The 25711-nt window shown below is 46.2% G+C and overlaps 1 protein-coding gene across 1 annotated transcript; it reads left to right on the top strand.

Annotated features, from left to right (window-relative positions):
• Positions 1-547: 547 nt before the first annotated feature.
• On the top strand, positions 548-25283 carry LOC146177033 (ionotropic receptor coreceptor Ir8a-like). The gene is made up of 6 exons (XM_084581078.1): positions 548-568; positions 2093-2254; positions 4553-4706; positions 8895-9112; positions 23561-23716; positions 25149-25283. Exons 1-6 carry the CDS (start codon positions 548-550, stop codon positions 25281-25283), a joined length of 846 nt encoding a protein of 281 aa, XP_084437204.1.
• Positions 25284-25711: the final 428 nt, after the last annotated feature.

Genomic DNA, 25711 nt, shown 5'->3' with positions numbered 1-25711 from the left:
CTTTACTAGGGGAGTTGGTCGCTGGCACAAATCGGAAAAAAATTTTGAGGTTTTTATTTTCAAGTAGCGAAATGGTCGTTTCTACGTATATATTTTGCGCACATTAATGCAAGCGCACTCGAGGGAAACATATTGAGCACAGTTGAGGGAAACAAGCATTTGTCAGGTACTTAACCTAAGAAAAAAAACGCATGACAGAAGAAAAACGATCACTGTTATTCTTGTATGAATGCTATCATCCCCAATCAAGCTGGGCCCACTCCAGAAGACACGTCTATAACTAATCCCTCCACATATCGTGTCCTGCCCCTGCTACGTACCTTGTTATGCCAACAAACCTCATAATCTAAGTCACCATCTTACCATCTGCCTCCCATGCTATGCTTGCAATTTAGCGCTTTTTTCGGTGTTCGTGGAAGTTCAGTTGATTTTCTTTACAAAAGCCCTTGTTTCATGTCTGATTTCCTCCTACAGCTATAGCTACCACCTGCCTGCGGCTCTTACATTCGGAACGCCCGGCCCCAACGGCACTTGGAAAAGTGGTTTGATGGCTGACCTTGTAAATAATGTGGGTGAAAACGTTTGTTCTAATTTCAAATTTTGCCTCACTTTTACCAGCGATATAAACAAAACCACTAGTCTTCTTCAATCGTATGGTCCACAACACAGTGGCCCCTTTTAAAAAGCAATGCATATCGGTACCGTATGAAATGTTGCTGTTGAGGCTCACAGGTGGCATGATGTTGAAGTTGTAGCAGGTACATAGAGACGGAAGACGAGTTTCAAGCAATTAACTATGAGAAAAACAGTTGTACCACGTTTTACATAGCCTGCATTTCGAGGGAAACACATGTGCGCGAAGACCAAAAAGACTAGCTGTCTCACTTCTCCGCAGCATCTTCACGCAGTGCTCGAACAAACCGCTGCCCGCGCAGTTAAACGCCAGCCTTCAATGAGCGCCGTTGCCTAGGGGTTGACCTTCCGAAAAGCAGTCAATTCTCGAACATTGCTCTGTGCGTTTCAATCTGGGCAGCCACGGGAGTCCGCAAGTCACCTGCGCACTACAGCCCTTAATGACCGCCGAGAATCGGCGCTGGGGTTTTTTAACCTACGCGTCGAGGGCTACACTATATGCTCTCTGTGGGGCCACATTACATTTAATTTATGACGACTCCCGCGCAGTGCGCGAAGATAGGACCGGGCCTAGTCAAAAGGGCACCGTTGAGGGAAAACCTGGATGTTAACGGCATCCCCTCTACCCCATAACCCTCTACCCCTCTTCGATAAAGTGCCGTTGTAAGGTCTCACCTTTGAGTAACGACCTTTAGATTAGTCATAAGCTGTTTTAGCTGAACCGCTTCATAAGTTATAATCTTGAACAGGCACGTGAGGTCCGGGTCATTTGTTTTTCAACTTGAAGGAAGATAAAAAAGTAGCACGGCTTGTGGAAATATGCACAAAGCCTGCTTAGCCACGCATAATCAAGAAACAGGTGAAGAGATGGGAATTCAGAAGTGACAGAGTGGAGAGAGGAGAGGATGCATATTAATACAATCAATACCATATATTTGTGAAAGAGCCTCCACCGTGGTGGTGCAGTGGTTAGGGCCCTTGACTACTGTGTCCAAGAATGCGGTGTCGAATCCCGGCCGTGGCTGTGGCTTTTCGGCAGAGGCAAAAAGCAAGGTGCTCCTGTGCTGTGTGATGTCAGTGCAGAGTATAGACGCCCAGGTGGTCAACATTCACGGAGTCCTCTACTACGGTGTCCCTGAAAGCATTACCCGCTTTGGAACTTTCGCTTTGCAGTCCCTAAACCAACTAACCAACCTTGAAAAAGAGAATAGTAACCTCTGCGCAGCTGGATGTCGCACGCGACAGCTAAACATATGAACAAATCCTACAACAGTCTTGTCAGCGGCATTTTCATGATGTTCATGATTTGCATGATTGCGACTGCCTCTTGTGCTTCAAGCTAAATGAAGATAATGGTATCGCTTGTAGGCACATTCTAATTGCTTGCATTCGTTTCAGGCTCCAACGCCGGAAAGAAACAAAAGGCATACGGAACACCAATCACTTTCGTCTATTCCAGGTGGTGGACATCACGCTGCCAGCCGTTGCGAGAGCTGCCGACCGAGACGCTATCGCCAACCCCACTTCACCGATCCTAAATTTGCCAGTTGGTATTCTGGCAGGCAGGAACCGGACGCAGGACACCAATGTGGCTGGTTACTTACTTACATTTGATTTACAAGTAAGCTTTGGCACATACTCTCTTCCTACATTCAAAGAAAATCTGTAGGTAGCTCCCATTAAACGAAAAAATTGCTACAAATGTTCAGGCTGACCACAGCAACTTATATTATTCTTCATTAGAATACTAGCCAGCGATGCTGGTGGACTCTAGTATTTTGCCTGCTGCCATCCTTGAACCCGTCGAAGCTAAGACGAGAAATAAACAACTATGACAGCGTGTCAGTTCGACCTGACACATTTTTATTTGCGCCACTCGCGCTGTCGCGCATCGTACCAACTTATTCCTTGTCTGGCGCCGTGCCATGGTTTGCGACCGAGCTAGGCGAGAGAGGGACTATAGGCCTCCCCCCCCCCCCCCCCTTCACTCCGTAGAACGAGAGCCGCGTAGTGCAGAGGCAAGCGTGTATAGTGTAAGTCACAAAAGTGTCCATTACGAGGCCAATGGTGATGACCCTGTGGTGTGGCCGCCGGTGGGAGGGTCACTATTCTGGCGGTCAGCCGAGGCTCAAGTGCGGTGGCCGACGTGGAGGCACTCCTGTGAGCCGTGGAGATGTGGCGTGCTTTAGTTGGTCTGCCGCTTCCGGGATGTTTACTTTAGCGAAATTGAGGTTGGTAGCCCCCAAGAAGAACTCCAGGATGGTGTGTTTCGAGGTGAATGTGTCTTTGTGTTATGAACAGCCGAACAGAAATCTGCCTTTTGGAAGTTCTCGGGGAAGATGTGCACGTCGCTTGTAGATGCATCAGGTAAGGCGTCCCATGTGGGGGACCCGCATACATCCGCAGCATTTGGTGAAGGTAGCGCAGGCTGTCGTAGGCGCCCGTGTGTTTCGTGAGTGCGGTGGCAGCAGCCTCAGCTGCGCCGTCAGTCTCTGTTTGCTTCTCTGCCTTGGGAGGCTGCTGGACGACTGCTGGACAACGCAAGTAGTTGTACGGCGCCGAACTTGATGAAGGTGCGACAGAACTTGCGAAACTTGCGGCAAGGTGCAATGTTGACGTTGTATTTACAGCGAAAAACAACACAGGAGGCTTGTGCACCGGAGTTAGAATGGGGCTCGACAATGTAGCGCGAGATGGTTTTCGTTGCACAGTGTCACATACGAAAAGGTTTACCACCTGCAGAAAGAATGTGGTTTATCGCATTTCGCTCAATTGCGACCGGTGCTACTACGGGCAGACAGGCAGATGTCTAATTGGGCGCCTGACTGAGCACTCTAATTCTCTGGGAGGGAAGGCGAATTCTAATCTGGTGCTACATGTGCAATCCCGGGAGTGTAAACCGGAGGATGACCCGTCTCTTTGTACGCCTGAGTTCAGTAATACGAGTGTAGTTTACAGCAATGGTAAACAATTCTGTCGAGAGTTGGTTGAGGCGTATTACATTGCTAAGGCTAAGGACAAGTGTGTGGCTAAGACATCGGTTAGCCTTCATTGTAAGGAATTTGCTCTATTAGAAAAAAGTCGTATAGTTAGGCCTTGATTTTGAATGTTTGTCTTCTTCTTAATTTCCTGCCATTTCACTGGCTGGGTTGTGCGCGTGCTTTTCAGAACGAGTCTTCGTTAGTTGCGCTTTATATTTTGGGTTTTCACACCGCGCAGGAACAAGGTAGTCTCGAACTGCCAGTACCGACATTGATTGTCCGGAGAGGTGTTAGTGATGGATTCAGGTCAGGCTCCGGCCACGTGATCGAAGCGTCGACGCCGGAGATAGATGTGTGCTCACCGGCTGCAGTGTGAGCGCCAGGATAGTAGCGCTACGGTCTGGTGTTTGGCCGTCGCCGATGTAAGGAAGAGTGGAGTTGTGTTATCAATGCCGAGTCATGAGACATACCGGAGCTAAGACGAGGAAGAAACAGCTCAGACAGCGTTAAGGTTTGATCTGATACATTTTATTTGTGCTGTTGGCGCTGTCGCGCCTACTTCTTCATTGTCAGACGCAGTCTTATGGTTCGCGACCAAGCGTGGCGCGAAAGGCGCTTCAAACTTTTTACGCATTAAGCCTAATGAAGCGCAACCTACCGGTAACTCATATTTACGGCAGCATGAAATATACGCAAGCTCTTCGGCTTGTTTATCAAAATTTAGGTGCTAACGGCGAACCCTAAGTCTGACTGCAGTCATTTCAATCGTCTTCATGCAAAGATAAATATATTTTTATTTATTTCAGTGAGGTACTAGGATGGAATGTAGTAACTCGCAGTAGATTTTGATCACTTCCTTTATGCTTTAGAGTACTAAATAGGCGTGCTAGATTATTTTCCAAAAGCTAGACCCTCCACTCTTTGCCACCTTTGTGCAGGTATGGCTCCTGCTGCTGTTTTTTCTTGCTATTCTGAGCATCATCTTGGGATTCCTGGACGTTACTTCTCTCAGGATGCGTAGTAAAAGGGCCCTATTCCTCGAAACCTGGAACGAGCACTTCTGGATGCTCTTCGAGAACATGTTCTGCGAAGGTATGTACCCCCAAAACACTATGATGCAAACCTCAGCGATAAAATTGCCTCTTTTAATTAGGAAATAGGTTAGGAGGGAAACCTAGCCAGTTCTTATTTTTCACGGTACAAGTTGGCACAGTCAGACCGCCCTGAAGTGTGTGTTTCATGTTGGCATCATCTAGATATGAAAAATTCATCAAGGAAAAAAACGGAAGTAGTTTCGTAGGTTCGTAAGATTACATAATACGTACGTTTTGCAGCTCAATATTTCAGGGGCTACGGGGCGCAACGTAGCGGAAGGTTGGATCAATTCAATCCCATATTATCTAGTGATAACGTCCACCGATATCGCCCACCACATGGGTACTTTCGAATTTCGCATTCATCGAAATTCAGAATATCAATATTGTTTGCAAGAGATGAGACGGTACGTGAGGTATGCCTTTCCAAGCGCTAATAATGGTTGTAACAAAAAGAATGTGAAAAATAATTATATATGCGCAGACAGGGTAAGGGCGCGGTCAGGATATCATCTCTTACCTAAGGTACGCGGCTGTTGTGCATGCATTTGCTGGCTTCAGGCCCTCTCATTTGTTGGGCATGATGCAGCTTCCAGAACCATGACTAGAAGTCTGCTGAGCAGTGCATACGGGTATATACCATATGGTGCATGGAGACTGTAAAAAAACTGGAGATATTGATTGAAGAGAATCTTCTGTCAAGTTTAAATATTCAAGCAAATGGAGTGGCAGACGCCGAAGCATATGTTATTGGCTGATGAGAGAAGGTGTAGAATGCGGTCATAAAGAACGCATCCTACCAATAAACACCACTTAAACGAAAAATTGGTCAGAGTTATCTACGATTAGGAGCAAAATTTGTTATTTTTATGCATAATTCTCCAGTCTATGTTTACCTGTGACAATCACAGCGGTTCCTTCAATTTTTCTTCTGGTTAGACCGTAGATAAGGCAACATACCCAACTTCCATCATGGGTTGGCGCTGAAAATTATCCAAGCCCTTCACTACCTACTTCTTCAGAGGCTGAGTCACTTTGGGGCGTCAAACACTATAAACCGTACATATGGTGCCAACGTGTGACACCGAACTGTAATTTTGCTCAGTGCTTCAAAACCTTTTCCTCTGGTGGCTTTTGTGCGGCATAGAGTATTTAATAAAACGCGCTGCTAGGTCCAAAGCCAGCGTTGTCACGACTCTGAGATCCTCTCAGCAGTAGAGGCAGAATATTGAGGAAGAGATCAACTTTTACGACCGGTTCAAGATTTTTGAAAATACCTACGCTCTTGGCATTATGTAATCACACTGTGCGAAAGATGTGAAACGACATTGCCACCCTGCTTAATATCTCAAGAAATAAATGGCAAGTTAATAATTTCGCTTCCCATATGAAGCGCTGGACAGCCAGGAGCGCTGGCTCCTTCGCCTATCGCAACATGGTTCTGTGCCCGCAATCCTGCATTATTAATGCGTAATCATTGTGTGGCTAGGTAGGCGGGTTTTCGCTGGGAGTGACCTTGACGCATGTTTGAAAGAGGAACTACTCGGTGTATGGAAAAAAAGAACGGCACCATCGCACAGAGCGTCAAGTAAAGATATCCAATGTACAAAATGGCTCATGTGGCCTACATAGGTAATTAATGATGTCCAAATAAATTCATATTTAGGAGCCAAGATAGCCACCAGAGAACTGCCGGTTTTAGTTCGTAGCTTCCGGCAAAAAGGCGTCATGTAGCTCTGCCCTCCGGTGTCGTTGGTCTAACTACCGGTAGCGGGAAATGTGAAATATTTGAACTTGAACGAGCTGGACAGGGCGTTATTTGCGCTCACAAAAGAGTGGGATTGGTTACAAAGTGTGTATGGAGAGGTAATCAGCCGACTGCAGTCTGAAAATTTTGAGAGCAGAGCCTAATCTGCAGTGCATAAATACGAGAGACTGAGTGTTGCTGTTTTACAGGGTACATAGCGAGCCCCTTGTCGAACCCGAGCAGCGCTCTGTCGAATTCATAAACGTTTACTGGTGTTCTGTCATTGCTTTACACGAAAGGATAATTACAGGCTAATTTTACCAACCTTTGATTTTAACGCGATACCGCTAAGGGGTACTTTGCGCAGAAAATGAGGCGTCAGTGTCGACATCCTCAGCGAAAAATCACGGGTATAGAGTTGGCAGGTGATAGCTGGTAGCTGATATGGGCGACCACTAATTTCTCAATATTTTGTGCGACTTATTGAAAGCACTTGATTTTGGTAGCATGATTGTAGCTGCCCACTTGAAGTGGGAAAGTAGAAAACGTTCAGATGACATCGCAGAATCTGCACTGGAGAAATCCGTTAGCCTGAGCGTTGCGGTGCTGTCCACAAGATGTCAGCGGATTCCGTGATTGACAGATGCTGCGCCTTTTCTTTCCTTTAAGCAAATTAAATAACGCCGATGAACTTTAATGCGTTCAACGAAACGCTGGTTGTTTTTGACAAGGGTCGCAACATGTACCAACGGTTCGACATGTGCCGTGTGCAGCATCACCGCTCAGACTTTCGCATTTTTCCACTGTAGATCCTGCAGAGGTATTTGCACACTTCTTTACACACTTTTTAACCATTCCCACCCAATTTCAGGCGCAAATCGCGCCATTCTCCGCACGTTTACGTTAAAATATTTCAAATTTTCTGAAACTGGAAGTTAGGCCTACGTCACCAGAAGTCGAGTACCATGTGACCAATTGTGGGCTTCGTCATTACCCTCCCGTCTATTTCAACGTCCGCTTCATTTATTTGGCCTCATAATTTCCTAATTACCTCACAGGCACCAATTTTTTCAGCAGGGAAGCTTTATTTCCTCTATCTAACGCAACCATCCTTTTTCTTATAGCTCGTTTCGTTCAAATGTAATTGTGATGACAATTTCTGGTGACACGAAACTGTCGTACCAGCCGTACAATGCTCTCGCTTTAGTAAGATTCATCATACCAATGGCAATTGACGATGGTTCAGGAACGCTTTACCCAGGCCACGCAGGCAAACTCACTCGTCTTAGTTATAGCACAGTTTTATGTGCAGTGTGGTAGCCCGCTTTCGCGTCGTACATTCAGGGGCGGACATTAGGTGTGCCCCGTATTTTTTCACTCAGTTCCGTACTATCAATAAACCAAGAGTGCGAACGTGGCTGCTTCGGAGCAATAGAAAAAGGTTTTTCAATATGATTACTTTTTACATCTATTTGCACATATTCTCTCCCGACAAAATAGTAAACTTAAGCAGTATACACCCCATATTTCCCTTCTTGTTCCATTAAGACCATTAAACATACAACTGGTTTTAGAAACTGTTGCATCAGCGTCCTCTCTAAACTCATTTTCGAAAATACATTCACGTAATGTATTTCATATCGTGCATGTGTTGTCATCGAATGTCGGCTACTTTCGCTTGGAGGTAAAAGCACACACTAAAACAAGAAAGGTTGTCAAATAGCTACCACTTTGAAGACTTTACTAATAAAAATACTGAATACAGAGAGCAACCAAAATGGAAGTAGCATTGTCTAATACGCTTGTCTTAACTACCAGCGGTCTGCACCAAGGACAACATGTTACATCGGCAATGAATAAACTAAACAATTCTTATATGCATTGAAGATGTTGCCACTATAAGCTACAAAATTCCAGCACACGATTTAAAAAGCTGAAACCGCATAATAGAGGCAAGCAGATGTGGCAGTGCAGAATTAGACATGAGGAGAACTGCCGCAATACTGAATGACGTTTATTCTCTGGCAGTCTAGAAGGAACCCGTATAGAGGATGATAAGCCTGAGCACAAGGCACTTCATGACCGTCAGTGCCAGGGTGGGCGCTTGGTATAAACACAACACGCAGTGCAGCGCGCACTACCGAACGATCGCATGACGGCCGGGTGCAAACAATATATCCCGCACTTCCTGCGTCGTAGCTGCCGCTCTCAACTTATGCCGCAGCATTACTCATGCATATGGTTGCTGTATGACAGGTATAAACTCCATTATATGTATTCCAAAAACAAAGCTTACGCACATACTTTCTTATATGTTGCGAACAGTACGGTGAGCGTGAATATGTGCAATTAAACTGCATCTGCTGAAGCTGCTTGTGCGCTTGTAAAACGGTACAAAAGCACGCAGCCAAACACTACAAAAACATTCTTCTCTTGCAGCTTCTGCACAGATGCCCCAAAAAACAGTTCTGCGCATCGTCAGCGCAGTGTGGTGGTTGGCCATCGTAGTTCTCATGAACGCCTTCGCGGGACAAATGCGCGCCTGCCTCATGGTAAAAAATGAGCTCGAGAGAGTGAATACGCTGCATGACATCGCCGCAAGGCCTCATCTCAAGGTCTACCTCTTGAAGAATACTGTCGCTACTCGCTATTTGGAGGTATGATATGAAACAGATATCAGTATCGCATACAGCACTTTGAAGTCTTTCTTTCTTTCTTTATTTGTTTCTTAGACATTTACTTAAAAGCAGGCTGAGGCTAAAGGTGCGGTCGCCTGACGTGGCCTCAGCCCCTGGTACATGATGAGTAAGCATTGAAAATACCATATTGCGGTAGCCTGGCACACTACAGTAGCCTTGATCAGGACATAAAAGGAAAGAAACAAAACAATAGTGACATTTATGCGCAGTGTGTGCAAAAGAAATATATGTAGGTACAATATGAATATAATGAAATCACTTAATAGGCCCAATTTTACGATGAGTATCACAGGCATACAAAAATAATGAAAGTAAAAGAAATATACACAGTACAAAACGTTATATAAGAGAGGTGAGTTTTATTTTACCTTTTAAACCATAAGTCATGTAAACAAATACACAATAAATTAGAGATTACATCGGACAAACAATTTAAGTACAATAACTCACTGGTAAGGAAACAAAGAAACATTGACCAACAAATCATCAAACGCATGCGCGGGCGGTGTAATATTAAGTCAGTGAACAAGTTAACAGGGGCAAAAGTAAACGGTACAGAGCTGCTATATTACCGCAGCATTAGATTTAGATGTCTGGCAGCATGGAACCATAGAGTTCGTCCCACGTTACTTAGTTCAAAACTTGGCTCACATCCGCACTCCAAGAGTTAGCCACTATTTCATAATGAAGATGCAGTAAACTAGTGGCTTCTGAAGTGAGTGAGTGAGTACAAATGAGTGAGTAGGCAAATCAAACGGACGATGTCCGACAAAAAAATGATTTAGTGTTATGGGTGCCAGTCGATTTAATGTGGAAACGATAGGACACGAATACCTTTCGGAGCTGGGGTCCGCGCACTGGACGAAACCCACGCGGTTCTGAAGTGTTACTGAAGACGACATTGTGCTTTTAAGCGACGACCCAACGTCCCGCTAAATGTGACCGGCGGCTCGATTTAGGTAGAGTTTGCCAAGGTGGGACAATTTACGGGGTTACAAAACTGCGCTCCCAAACAAAAGGGAGTTTTTGGGACCAGTGCAGGCCTCTTTTCCTCTCTAACTCCAAGTCGAGCATTCGAGCATGTCCCACGCATAAGCCAGAAATGAGCTGAAGCTCATTTCTGCGATGGGAGGTGGTGCATTATAGAACACTGTACATAAGGGGCACCATATGAGCGCAGGCCATCAAAGTCGAGGCAGCTTCTTTCAAGTTTTGCGAAGAGAGGCTTTCACGGTGCGCAATTTTTTTTCCTAAAAGCCGCCCCACCATGCTGCTTTCCCTGCAATGAATTTCCATGATATTCCAGTTTCTGCGATGTCTGTGAGCAATTCTGCTCACCGTGCTACATGAACCACCCTGCGAGGTCTGATTCTCTGTTGAACGTTAGACGTTATTGGAATACATGAACGATCAAATCCGATTGCCATGAGAAAAAGGTTTGAAGATAGATAAACGTTAAGTTTGTTACAGATTTCTCTGGTTACTGCGCTCGTAAAAAGAGCTCATAGCACTTGCGTGGCGCTCCTCTGACACTGAAAAATATAGTGCCATAGAAATCAACCCCGGTGATCTGAAATGGGTCATCCCCTGTACTACGGCCTGATGGAAGGCGGTCCATGGGCTCTGCTGCGGGGCGACAGCGTTGTGTCTCACACTAAAGGCAGCGCTGGATTATGGCTTTTAGTTTGCCTATACTCTAATACTCAGTAGCGTCCACGGCATGCAGCAAGCGCTTGTGCTGTCGTGTCATGCTATGTTCGGCAGCGCTATGTTGAAGTCTGCTGCCGAACTTTAATAAGCCTTCAATATCAGGAAAAGGGTTCAGATCTAGGATGGCTAATTTCTTGTTCAGGGGAGCTGACGATTGAAGGTCGCTTATTTCTACCGCGAAGCGTGTCATATGTGTGATATTCGAAGCCAATACTTCTCGGCCTGTGCCAGCTCTTTTTGCAGTGAACTATCCCTCTTATTTCTGGGAGCTATTTCGAGAGTTTCTCATGAAGCGCTGAACCCATGCGGATACGCGGATAACTTTGATTAAGGAGCTACAATTCTCAATATCAAACAGCGGCTCTCGTACAGTGCAGGTCACTGTATTAGGCGCTTGCACGACCTTTTCCAGCAATCAAAGGTAGGGAGACCCGGGGGATAGTTGGTGGTTGTCTTCAAATATAGAGGCCCATTTCGCCACGCTTCACTTCGATCACGTTGAGAGGAATAATGTCCCTTGGTAATAGATCTGTGGGTTTTGTCTTTTAAGGGCAATGATTCCAAACTGCCGGATCAGTCATAGACTGAATCTCCTGCACTCTGTTGGCAGCGAAGGGGACTTTGGAGGGAGCCCAGGACGGGATACAGTGACAATGGGCATATTCCTGTTAATGTAGCTAATTTGTTTCTTTCGTACATTGCGTATTTTTATCGGCTAGAGAATTTGTCGTTGTAATTCACCGAGAGCCCCTTAAGCACGCTGAATTGTCTTCCTGGCTATCACGAGGGGTCATCAATGTCCCGTATCTTTATAATGCATCGCTTTATTGGAAGCCAAACTCAAAATATCGTAATTTACTAGTGCTGATGTTTTTTTTATCGTCATCGAAAGCTAGTAAGATTTCCCACACATAGAGATATCCGGTTCCCTAATACTTCTTATACTGCTCCTCTTAGCTTGACGTCCTGCCAGCAGAGCAGCGACGTAAATGAATAAAATACCGACTAAGTGGTTTGCATGTGAAAACATTCGAGAAGCGTCACCCGATATACGGCTGTCTGCATATTTCGATGGTCAGCGATGAATTTTATTTTTTCTCGACCATATTTTTGTCCTTGGTAACGAAACGGTGCTTTCTTACTTGCACATTTGTGTTGAAGAGGCAGATCTATATTCGCAGATATGAAGATGCATTGCAAGATCGTACAAGCTGCAGCGACTGTTGCTTACGCAAAAGCGACGCCCAGCGCGTATGTACTTGCTAGCGCACACATCCACGGCTTCATATTTTCGGGGTATTTGTGAAACAATGCGTACTGCACTTATACAAAAATGGTATAACATATACTATTTTCGGTTTCATACTTAAGTAGCACGCTGGCTAACTCCACTATGGTCACTCTGGTTGAGCTTCATCAATCTGCCCGACTTAGTTCAGAAGCCGAAATGCTCTGCCCGGTATACGTTCCAAAAATGACGGGTTCGTCCGGTGTCTGGTTATTTGATACAGGCTGAACCGGCATCAAACCGCGAGGAGCTCTGATTCCCTGTGTGACCCCTGGCCCTCGTTCCTGAAAAAAAAACGCGACGCCAGGCTACAATAAGCATGCAGAGCTATAAAATAACAGAACTATACTTGAAATATTAAAAGCAAACAAATAAATACCAGGCGTCTATAAGCCGAGATTTGAACTTCGGTCTTCACGCTCTACATTCAGGCACTTGAGCCATTACTTCACGGCAGGATTTTTTTTTTTCATTGCCTGGCTTTCACACACCCCGATTCACCACAGCAAAATCAACAACATTCACACAAAACGGTATATACATATGAAACCTCGTGATCAGACAGCATGGAACGGGCTTCGATACACTAAAATGTACGCATACGCAACGAAGCCTCTAGTTTTGAAGGCCACTCGGGAGGTTCATCGGCAGCATTCTGAATCGCCAAAACCCTGCCTACGCTTTCCCGAAAATAAATTCGGGCAGGCCGTGTGTCTTCACCACAATGGTAACCAGCCATTATTGAGCGCCATATACAGTGGAGACTCATTGCCGTAGTTAAGTCAAATGGTACCCTATCATCATTTTCTACCCATAAGTAGCGGATACTATAAGTGTCTAGAAAGAATAGACCATGTATTTTTACACTGTTGGGAAGGGGTTTATTTTTGGGATGTCTTGAAAAGAACGCTGGGGAAAGATTTTCCGCTACTCGTATACTTCTATTCATGTAGCTGATTTTGCTATTTCCTACTTTGTATATTTTTGCCGGCTGCAGAATTTGCGGGCGTAATTAACCGATCGCTCTTTGAACACGCTGAATGTTATTCCTGGCTATCCCGAGGGGTCACTAATGTCCCGCATCTTTAGAATGCATCGGTTTCTTGCAGGCAAACCTGAGAACGTCGCAATTGACTAGTGCTGATGTGTTTTGTCATCGTCTTCGAATGCATGTAACTTTTTCTACATAGAGAGATATGCGGTGCACATACACTTTAATATTGCTTGTTTTAGCTTCACCTGCTGCCATCTGAGTAGCAGCTTCAATGAATTCCCTTGCGACGACGTGTTTTTTATACGTAAATACTCGAGGAAGCGACTCCCGATGACCGGCAAAGCTGTGCATGTTTCGATGGCCAGCGATGCGTTTCATTTGTTGTCGAAAGTATTTGTGTCCTCGCTAACGAACCAGTACGTTCTTGCTTGCACTTTCGCATAGAAGGTGGAAGGTTGTCAGTAGTAGATATGGAGAAACACCGCAAGATAGTATCAGCTGCAGGGAGTGTTACACGCGCAAAAGCGCCTCTATGTGCATATGTATTTACGAGAACAGTCTTCGACGGATTCCTATCTTCGAGGTAGCTGCGAAATAACATCTACTCCATGTATACAGAAAAGTTGTAACGCAAAACATGTCTGAATTCTTGCTTATTTAGCGCGCAGGGATGTTCTGGCATTGCTATTCTGGTTGAACTTCATCGATTGACCCGGCTTGTGTTGAGAAGCAGAAATAATCTCAGTTTAATTCATGACTGGTTTGTCCGGTTCCACTTAAAATGAACATGTCCTGTTCTGTATATGAGCTACATACAGAACTGCACCACCCACTTCGTATTTATACTGGACTGGTATGTCCTGTTTGACATGCATGTTGAAAACCATTTATCCATTATTAGCTCGATACTGTATTGGGATGTCCTGTCTGAGATGCATACATGAAATGGTCAGTACGGTATTAGCTCATACCGAACCGGTCCGTCCGGATTGAGATTATTATCGGACATTGTATTTCAGGTAAATACCTGCTTAAGCTTCATACAAGGCTGTATTCTCCCGTATAAATTACGGGAGAATACTGTACCAGTTAAAACAGGTTTGGCGCGATACGAGATTTTTCACTCGGGAGAGAACATGATTTAACGAGAACAAACCGCGTGCGCTCGAAGAAACATCGAAAACAACTCTCAGCTTAGGGGTCTTGCTAGTCGGTCTGAGAATGCCTCGATGCGGGAGAAAGAGAGGGAGTAATTTAATGGGAAGAAAGGTGGAGAGATCGGCCGGTGGAAAAGACACCCTGGCCTGCTACTACACACTGGGTATAAGGCGAAACGCAGTCAAAGGAGAGTTAGGGTGTGAATGAAGTGTGATGATGTCACAGTACAGTGAGGTTTCACTTGTGGTCCGAAAAGACCGGAAAGCGTGGCGTGACATGGTCCATAGGGTCACGAAGAGTCGGACACGACTGAACGACTAAACTAAACTAAACTAACGTGCATACACTTCAGAACTCGTGAAACGCAACATGCTGCACATATCTTGGAAACACACCACTTGCCATTGAACAAACACCGCCACTCTCACATCCTAGCACAAACGCAGGAACACGCAGCAGAAAACCTCTAAGTACTACATACACGTGTAGTACTCACGCACTTGAGAAGACCACGCACACTTAAACGCAACGTGCCGCTTATGTCTCGGACATGCACCACTTGGCGCTGAACAAATATGCTGACACAAACGCGGAAGTACGCACACGACGACATTCACCAGAAAAAAAGCTTAAAGTGCACTGAAACATGTTTAAGCACAACCGCGTATGGACGTGTGCTAATCACTCACTTCACAGCACACGTAAATGTCACAGGCGGGAATATAGGCCCGTTTAACTAAAAAATCAAACAAGGCCTTCATTTTGCACCACTTATCTGTTTGTTGCGCCCTGTCACATTGAGTTTTTTCTCAGAGAGGAAGGCTGTCCAAATGCTTGAGAGTACTTTTTAGGCGCTCTTTGCGTCACTATAGTTATGGCACTAGCCAATATTATCAGCAACTGTCTCTGGAATGCTGCAGTTCACGCGTTTCGGGATTGCTTCAACTCCGAACTTGTGGAGGTAGCCTTTGGTGTACGCGACTCCAAGCCGTAAGCGATGGACTAGAGTTGCTTGACATCACATAATTTAGATGGTACCTGAAGTCGCGAGCCTGCATCTAGCCGAGATATGTGATCTTGCTGATGGCTTGCATTGTCCCAGTGAAGATGCATAGTAGACTGCATTGTATGAGCCAGTAAGGCTGCGGCGTCACTTTTAGAGAACTAGACTTGTGTTAAGAGGGGATCCAGGCACTGGTAGCCGGCACTGGTAGTGAGCAGGACCGGAGCGATGGTGGCTTAGATTGTAGACATTTAGTCCGCAAAAGCACTTCCTCTCTCTCGGCGATCTGCCTGCTTATACAGAACATTCTGGCCCCCGCAGCAAACAGGAGCCATCCTGGCGACTCAAGGAGACCAAATGATAGCGGGATCGTAATAACGCTTCAAACGGTCGACGTGAACGATCTCACGCCCACGGCGGCAAAGGTCGGTGGAAGCGACTAGCGGTTCGTTGGAGCACTAAATAGGGTCCGTGGTACTTGGCAGTAAAATGGCCGGTCAGCCCTGGTGATGTCGATGGTACCCAGAGCCATACGTGAGCACCCACACGATAAGGACGTTGGCGTATCGGGGCATGCATACCGGTATAGATTTGGTGGGCAACAGTTGATGTACGACCCAAGGATGGCTGTGGATGTCAAAGGAAGCTCGGAATCGGTTCAGCAAGTCGAAGAGCTTGGCGCGTTTATCTGGAGCCATAACCCTGTTGATGGCTTTGTCGAAGGCAGCCAGAGGCGATGAAGGAGACGAGGAACGAGGTGGGCTAAGGGCAGTGACGCTGTCGGCGATTGTGTCGGAACAGGTGGAGAGAAGCGGCGGGACGGTAACAAAATTTTTTTATTGAACAGGCTCGGCATGCCCAACGCACTCGCCACGTTGAAACGTGAGTGGATAGAACTACCCGTTACTAATGGCTAGTTCGGTGTGGCCACTTCGTACACTAAGGACGGCGCCGGGTAGGGGAAGACAGCATCACGATGTGAAAATTTCGAGGACGCTTAAGCTTCGCCTTCAAGAGTGGAACGCGATAGCGTTATTGCACCTCGTCGTGAAAACTTATTAAACGCAAGGGTATTGGGGCATCCTCGCACCGGTACCCGCGCGGCCCGAAGGGGAGAAGCGGGTGAGCGAAGATAGTGATCTAAAGAAAGGAAAGACGCTTGATTTTACAACCCGTGAGGGTGCACGGCGAAGCGTCAGGGGCGAGTGGCGCGCCACGTGTCGGGGCAGCGCCGCACATTGCGAGGAGGGGTTCTTCTGTGATTGCCGCAAGATGGCTCTGCATGTGCGCTGAGCGCAGAAGAAATGTAGTGGAAACGTACTTCACTACTCGTGTAACTGCGACTTCTGTAAGTAACATGCTCATAATTACCGATATACACCGCAGTATAGCGTTCTACGGCACGTTTCTAAGGCAACACCGCATTCACTAGAAACTCTTTTGTACCGCTTTCAAGCATCGAACTCGTGTCTGAGTGGTAGCGTCTCCGTCTCACTCTCCGGAGACCCTGGTTCGATTCCCACCCCGCCCATCTTGGAAGTTGCTTTTTATTTATGAAGTGCATGCCTTGATTTATCGCTCACTGTTAACGACGCCGACGACACCGGCTTTTCTGCGACACGAGCTCCTTAACGCTACCGCGTTAAAATGAAAAATGGGGTGAAGAGCACTGCACAGTCATGAAGAGAGGCACAGTGTATAGTTACAATTGCAGCAGATGAAGGAGGGTATCAGTAGCATCTGCAATGTGGCATTTGGATTCCCAAAGAAAGTTAGCGGCGGTCGATGCGGTGCACAGCGGAGAAAGCTCTACTTTTCACGAGCGCAATGAATTACTGCGCAATCGCGACACAAGAAGTTTCACCCTAAAATAATGTCATGAAAGAAGTCACGGAGAACGATAAAAATTATAACATAGAGAACGTCCTGAAGGGTGACTCAAGCCGGGCAGGTACCGAGCGGTGCGGTGTGCTGAGCAGTGGCGGTGCGCAAAGAAACCCCAGAATACGGCAGAACAACTTTTCGTAGCAAGCTGCACAGTCTAATCTCCATAGCCGACACAGCAGCACCGGTATCTACAAGCTCAAGAGTACAAACATTTTCAATGATAAGTTCGATTTAAACTGTTCAGTGACGAAGCAGGGCTTTCACTGGTCTATTAAAGCGCAGTTCTTGCCTGCGGAACTTCGTCTAGTGGTTTTTCGAGGTAGAACGAGGTAGAACGACGACGCATCGGCGACGGCGAGTGGGGGCGCGCAGAGGTTGAGCGGTTGTCATACGTGAAGTGGTCAAAGTGGGACGAGGGCTGAGGTGGCGCACGGAGAGGGGACCGCGGCTGCGCTTAGGTGACCAGGCTCTGATCAGGAACGTACGGGGCCGGGCGACGGCGGCACAGGCGAGCGACATGGCCAGGGAGACCACATGCAGAGCAAATCGGCCGGTTGTCAGATGTCCGTAAAGGGCATAGAAGAGGTGCCGCACGCCGCTGAGTGAAAAATGCGCACTGAGGCGAACCGTACGTTGGAAAATGAGTAGGAGGGGGCGGTCTTGCGGCAACCTCAACATAAGACAGTGGAGTTGTCCGGGCGTCGGGACAGGGTCGGTATGAATGAGCTGAGTTGTGAGTGGAGCGGCATGAAGAACTGGTTGTCGACGGGGCGAAGTGCTTCTGCAGCTGCTTTTTTGAATAACCTGGTGTATGGTCGGAGCCAGGTTTGAGGTAGATTGCGAAAGTTTGGAATTAGTGATAATTACCGTGCGATGTCTCCCGTATGAAGTTTGATTTCTTCAATAATTGTGGAGCAGAGAGTGGCATCAGATATAACCGCGGTGATGGCTTCAGGTTGTCGAAGGACGATGCGTTGGCGACGAAGTTTGTCGTAGGTTTGACATATCGTGACATCACTAACAGTGCGGGGCTCTAGTTTTGGCCATCTCGGCCTCAGTCATCAATATATTTACACGATGGCACAAATCAAAAACGTCTTCGATGTATCTAGTGAATGTTTCTCTTGTCTACTACATCCGCGTAAACGGTGTTCGGTGCGAAACTTGAGGATCCGCAAGGCGACCAAAGACATCCACAAAGCGAGATTTGAAAGAGGCCCAAGTTGGAATGTCAGCCTCGTGGTCTAAAAACCCCTACTTTGCTACTTGTGTAAGGTAGAAGATCATGTTGTTAAGGTTGAGGACGACATCCCACTTATTGTGGGTGCTTACGTGTTCATACGACTAAAGCCAGTTCTCCACGTCCTGATTGTCGGTACCGCTGAAGCTCGGCGGGTCCCATTGTCGAAGCACCTCGGAGCATGGCACAGAAGGGGCCGAGGGAACGGGGCCGGTAGTGTTAGTGCTGGAGTCAGTCACTGAGGGCGAAATTGGGTTGCTGCGGAGCTCCAGGACGGGAACATGGAAGATAAATCCCGCGACCTCCAACAACTATTAAGCCAACATTGGTAGCGGGCACTGGTAGCGAGCAAGACCGGAGCAGTGGTAGCTTAACGTGTAGACAGCTAGTCCGCAAAAGTACTCCCTCTTTATCAGCAATCTGTCCGCTTGATCGGAACTACTTCTTTACAGTTGTATGGAACGCTGGTCTTCATGACCCAGCTTGGCTGCCGCATTAGCCCTTTCATTGCCTGCGATACCGCAATTGCTGGGGATTCATCGAATCTTGACGCCATGGTCACGCTGGCAGGCCGCAGCAAGCAGAACAACAATTTGCCCGACTAGCTGCTCATATGTACTTGGTTTTATGTACGTTTTATTGTCTGTAGTGCAGGTCTCAAGTAGCTGATTATTGTCCAATGATTTGCATTCTGCTGACCAATGTATCGTATGGCATCTCTTATGCCTTCCAATTAAGTTGCAGTGGATGATGTTTTATGCATGTTTAAAGTGATCACTGTACGCGCTTTCAGGCACTACAAACGCCGCTGCTGAAGAGGTGGTCGTCACTGATCCGTCGACAAAAACATGCAAGGAGTCACTATACATAGATAAGATATATGACAGTGCCAATTGTTTGAGTCCAATTGTTGCCATAGGACAGGTAGTAACCGCAGATCCGGACCATGAAAGGGAAATAACAAGAAGAATAAGATTGGGATGGAGCGCATTTTGCCAGAACTCGCAGATTATGACTAGTAGCTTACCGGTATCGCTCAAGAGGAAAGTATACAACAGTTGCATCTTACCTGTACTCACCTATGGGGCTGAAACGTGGAGGCTAATCAAGAGAGTTCTACTTAAGTTGAGGACAACCCAGAGGGCTATGGAATGAAAAATGGTAGGGGTAACATTAAGAGATAGGAGGCGTGCAGAGTGGGTCAGAGAAATAACTCAAGTTACCGACACTCTAGTGGAAATTAAGAAGAAGAAATGTGCATGGGCAGGACATGTAGTGCGAAGAGAGGATAACCGATGGCCGCTTAGGGTAACAAACTGGATTCGAAGAGAACGAAAGCGTAGCAGGGGGCGGCAGAAAGTTAGGTGGGTGGACGAGGTTAAGAAGTTCGCGGGGGTCAAGTGGATGCAGCTAGCACAGAACCGGGTTAAGTGGAGAAATATGGGAGAGCTGCAGAGGCCTTCGCCCTGCAGTGGATATAGTTAGGCTGATGATGATGATGATGTTGCCATTTGAGACGTTTTTGATATACAAGGAATATGAACACGCACATTAGGTTTTGGAATTGTCCACAATGCCACTGCCGAAATTTGGTGCGGCATGTAGTTTGTAGGTGTTACATCCATTGCGTCCTGATAGCTTCCAAATAAGATGCATCTGGACGCACACTACTAATGTTGGCCAGGGAACGGTGATCATGCCTAGTTATGTGTCGCAAATGCACCCGAGTGGCTCACGTTGGACATAAATTCGGGCGGAGCAGGCGGAGGCCTAAAAAAATGTGCTCCATGTAGAAGTCTTGCAGGGTAGATACAAGCACAATCTTAATGCACGCGCCCGAGCGTTTTCCAGTGTTCACAGGGCATTCAGTTGTATCCCCGAAAGACCCGGCGTACTATATCTTAAATATCCAATCACAAGCGCCTGATACAGGCAAAGATCTCTCAGACGGACCTCAGCATTTGCCAGCTATAAAGCTAATAACTTGTGCAATATTCTCAAATTTTCTTCAAAGCAAAAAGATGTGCTTCGCCCATGACAGGTCGCGGTCTATAGTGACTACCATAAATTTATGGTATGTCACGTAAGGAATGGCTTGACCGTCAATTGCCACAGGGCAACACATCAACAACTTCGATGTAAAAGCTAAAACGACGCTTTTTGTTGGCGATAGATCAAGCTCCTGACGGCGCAAGTACGCAGACACAATAGACAATGAATGCGGGAGGTAATAAATAGGCTCTTTGAGGACCCTTAAGTTTCGTCGACATGATCAGCGTACCCGGCAATCAATTATCATCTCACTGTTTGGTCGAAAGCTTGCATGTCGTCGTTGTTTCTCATTAGCTTTGTTGTTAACCACCGAAGCTGCGAACAGCTATGGCCTTGTTCGCAAAATATGGGGCATTCTCCTTCCGGGACAGGGCGACCTAATAACGTCCTCCTCACATAACTAGTTTTCTTGGAAGCTTCGAAGAACACCGTGTTTCATTTCTGTGACTTTAGCGTCGACTATTTCAGGCTGGTCCAGCTTCCAAGATGACTTCAGCTTTGTCGTCTTCGGTGGTCACCAACACGCGCATGACCCCGGTCGTTGTCAGGCAGGTCGTCGCTGTATTTTTTGCCAATGTGATTTACAGTGTCCCCTAGAGATGGCGTAATGGCGAAAAGCTTGTTAGTGACCCGCTTGACATCTCCCGTAGGGACGTTGCAGTAGTGGTCAGCGCCAATCAGGAGAGAGAGTGGGGTGTCTTGTCGATAGTCGTTCAGAATTAGGTCAGCGAGTTGAATCTCTTGGCCTGCAACCAGGCAAGTAACGGAAATGTCAGGGGGTGGCCGGAACTCCCCAGAAATCTCTGGAGCTTCGAGGGCCTCCACTCGCATTACATGGCCGCTATGTTGGCTCCGTAGCGACATTTCGACTCTATTGAATGTTGTTACAATGGGCTTGGTGGTCCTAAAGTTGTGAATTGCGAGACATTCTTAACCCAATACACGGAACACCTTGCTTTATGTACGTTCTCCGGCTGCCACCACCGAGTACAATACTCACATGAAAAGCGCTTCTCTCTCGATTCGGCCTAGTCTAGCGCTGTCTGTAAAAGCACCCCAGGCGTAAAGCCAGTCTGTCCCACCTGCAATGATGAATCCATGGTTATCTCAGCAGGTGCAAAATTGTTTCCATTGTGGGGTAGTGTCGACTTGCTATTTCGCAGATGCCTGTTGCTTGCCGTACTGAGCATTTCGCACATCTGAGCCACTTGATGGTTCTGCCCTCGGTTAGAGGATAATTTGTTTTCACCTATTTAAAGCATCTCTTTTTGGCTATATGTTTTTTGGCATCTGGGGAAACGGAAGTCACGTAGTCTGCTGTTACGGGATTTCCTGCACCCCAAATAGAACAGTGACTCGCTTTCTTTTATAGCGAGGACTAATGCAGTTGGTGGCTTTAATTCAGCATGACTACCTCGGTTAAAGATCGTTCGTTGGAAACTGTTGGCTGCTGCATTGTGCCCTTTCTCTCCTTTCCAGTTCCAATCTTATGAACTCAGGAAATCTAGGAGCGGAGCTCGTCTTGGGGAATGGTTTGCAGTACTGGCCTTCCTTCGGTACTATTCAAGACAAACCTAATCTGGAATTCTTTTTCTAAGTACAGTTAGCAAGAACGCGCCGTACTTACTCGATGTTACGTCCATTGCCTCGAGGCTTCAGAGCTCTGACTTATATAATCATGGAGCGTACTGAGCCGTTCTGCGTCATGGAGGTTGCTTACCGGCCGAGCACTGAGCACGCGAGACATGTGTTCCTTTATGATGACACTCTCGATGACAAATCTTTGTGTCAGGGTTTGAATGACAACTGCGTAGTTCTCATTGCTTAAAAACAAACCTCGTTAAGTAGTGAAATTTATCGACTGATGAAAGAGCTTTGTTTTCGTGATTAGTTGCCTCGAATCGATTCCGAAGTTTCTGCCATGATTGCAAATCCCTATTGAATTTGACGATTTTGAGCTTAGCAGGTTTCGTTGTCGTGGAGAGAAGCTGGCGTGTGGTAGCACTGGCGTGGACTGATGGCTGATAACTAAACATAGAAATGGCTCCTGTTACCAATTAATTGTTCATCGGTCTTCACTTGAGGATTGATTTCGCAGAGCTATTTTGATAAGCTTTTCCATAAGGCTCATTTAATTGTAGGCAGATATTACGGGCAAATCTGCATCGAGTTCTTGCGGGTCTACAGCCTTCTCAATGTGCAGTAAACGTTTTTAAAGTATTTTGACTTCTCGACAACAAAATCAAATTGTTCTTCGAGCTCAGCGTTTAGGACTGCAGGTGATTGTAGTAGGTGACGGCGACTGCGACGATCTTGTCTATGACCTGTCGTGGCGCGGCTTGATTCTTTTGATGACGCTCCATGTCGCCATTGAGGGCAGTTTACTAAATATTTCCGGGTTTCGGCACCAAAATGTTGAAATTGTTTACTAGTTATTGCTTGTGACATTAGTCAGTCCCACAATATAGCGAGCAACACGGAACGAAGCTAACAGGGCCGCATTACGGTTGCCTCGTACTGCGCTAACTGTTTCGTGCGGCAGTGCCGGGCACGCAGAAGCCTCACAGGATAGACGCATACACGATGAGGCGCGTTACGAGGCTAAATGTTTATTTACGAGAGTGGGATCGCACCGAAGAAGAGAGAGACACATGAAAGGGAACCAGGGTGAGAGAGGAGCAGGGAGCGCGTCCCGAAGGGTCAGAGGTTTTTGCAGAGTGTTAGAGGGCTGTCGGTTGCTTCGGAATATTGAGGCGGTCACTGGCCTTCGCAGGGTTGGAGCGGGCCGTCTGTAGCTTCACCTCGGGTTTAGTTTTGAACTTTCGTAGCACGGACCATATTGTTTAGTACCCTTTTTGCATTTTATTTTTCTTCCTGCGCTCATTTGTTTTTTTTTTTATGTTTAGTGTTATAGAAGCAACCTTTTTTCATTTTATACAGGTGGCGTATGGTTGTGGTCAAGAGCACATGTGCATATAATATTTTTTAGGTCAACTATGGTGCCTTAGCGAAAACCAAACGCGTCAAACTAACCATTCGCCTTCGTGTTTTCATTTGGTGCCAACACGCTGCAGTCATCTAAAGGAGCGGCAGAGCAGAAAATATGGAGCATGATTCGGCGCGATAAAACTGACCTTTTCGGCCTCTTGCGCTTCCCAGAAGAGATGCTGCTCGAGGTTGTGCAAGAGAAAGCTGTTGTCATACATGTGCACATGGTTTCTCAGACCGAGGTAAACCTTTTGCATTTCGGCTCTTTTGTGCGTCATACTTTTCTCATATATCTGTGTACTTGCAAGAACTATGCTTTTTAGATAAAAATGATTTAATCTAAAGCCTAATACTGCGCATCAACGCAAACAATTCGGCGGCTACAATCTTCGTAATTAAACTTAATAGGAGTTTAGTCTAGAAAGCGATATATGATTGAGGTTGATCTTGACTCCTGGAATATGGTGTGTGTTGGGCTAAATCAAATTTCTTCTCAGTCTAAGAAAACGTCGCCAACATAGACAAAAACACCATCGCCTTGTCAACCTACCGCTGGTAAGGCAGCTGAGTAAAGGTGAAGCAGATTCCGCTCGCTCAAACCATGGTTGGGAACAGCGCAACTTCGATGCTCGATTTCGCTAATCACGTGGATGTTTTAGAGCGTTTTATCTAATGCGTTCGTATTAGATTTTCGCGGTATTCAAGGACCTAGTACCTCATGCGTTCCACAAATGGAGCCACGTATTTGTGCATCGTATGTTTCATCTTTATCTCGCGCTGCGCGGCAAACATCCTCGTCATCATGATTCGGCCCAGGCATTAGAAAGCAATGGCATCGCCAGAGCTGATCACGCCGCCTGTAAACTGCACCACACTCTCGCGCTCACCTGTAAACATCGTCATCTTTGTCGAGTTCCAACTGAAAAACACTCTCCCGCTGTGCATTGAGGATCGTCGTCGTCCTAAAGTTCGATCTCCACTCCTCCTTCATTTAAATTAGCTTATACCCTATACGCATACGCCATTTTTCTAAAGAGTCATTATATTCTGCAACGCATGGTCAGAACTATATAGCTCGTTTCCGAGGTGCCTGATAAATGGGAAAACGAACCAAGATCGGTGACACGAGCGACTGCGGTTGAATCGATGGCTCAAGCTCCTGAAGCATGGTTCAGGGTAGCTGAGCCTCTATACTTTCGTGGAATTTCTTCGCCACTGAAAAAATACACACGTGAAGCATTCTATGTCGCGCGCAAAAGAATGGGAATTTTCGAACGTGCTTTCCAACATTGTAAGTCGTATTTATTGTTTAACGTCAGCATTTAGTAAACTAAGCAAGTGACCCCTAGCTACATAATTATTTGTTGGCGAAAGAAAGGATCGCTGTAACGCGCATGGAATGTGTAAAAGGTTTTCCTCTGCGGCTTCTAGTGTTTTACGTTGTATCTGTTCAAACAATTTTTTTAGGCCACCAGGTACACATTTGCACTATACGATTAAATTGTTACTCTCGGAACGTAAAAATAGATTTTCTTTGCATTATCCTTTCCTCGATGAAACATAACCTCACTGTATCCTTGATAATATATGTTGCTGTTCTGTCTTTAGCCTTCGTATGCTCTTTGTTACGTTATTTAAATGGTGCCTTTCCCTCTTCTTCCTCCCTGATCATAGGTGGGCAAATTTTGCAGTGCAGGACAAACTGGAGAATTTTACTTCGGAGCCGAGAAAATGTATAACTTGCTGTTTGGAGCTTACATGAACCGCAGACTGAACGAGACCCTTCAGCATCGCATAAAAAGAATGTGAGAATTATTTCTTATTGCACACGTCTAATCAAGGCATGCTGTCGTTTTAGCACGCAATTGTACTTCAGAAACCGTTTCGCAATCATGTGCATGTAAGTTTTAAGAATGACCTCAACTCCGCAGCTATCGCTACCCCGATCATTTCAAGTACTAAAGATCATTTTCTAAATAGGAGGCGGGGTTAGCGGAATTAAAGGGCTGAAGTTATACTGAAAAATAACACAGCTCAATTCCAAATAAATTGAACTCGGTTGAAATTTCAAACATGTTTTGCATCCTCAAGTTAGCGTTCAGAAATTACTATGAAACGTCCTTTCTCGGCCATTGAAAGATGATGGGAACAAATAATTCAGTTTTAAGTATGAAGTGGAAGGCTTCCTTTATAGCTAGCTCTCTTGCGTACTCGAGTGCACATTTGGCGAACATTGC

Source organism: Amblyomma maculatum, chromosome 10 (assembly GCF_055883805.1).
Source record: "Amblyomma maculatum isolate TAMU_Amacu chromosome 10, ASM5588380v1, whole genome shotgun sequence".
NCBI lineage: Eukaryota > Metazoa > Arthropoda > Arachnida > Ixodida > Ixodidae > Amblyomma > Amblyomma maculatum.
Note: the sequence above shows the minus strand (reverse complement) of the source record. Positions and strands in the feature narration are given on the sequence as shown.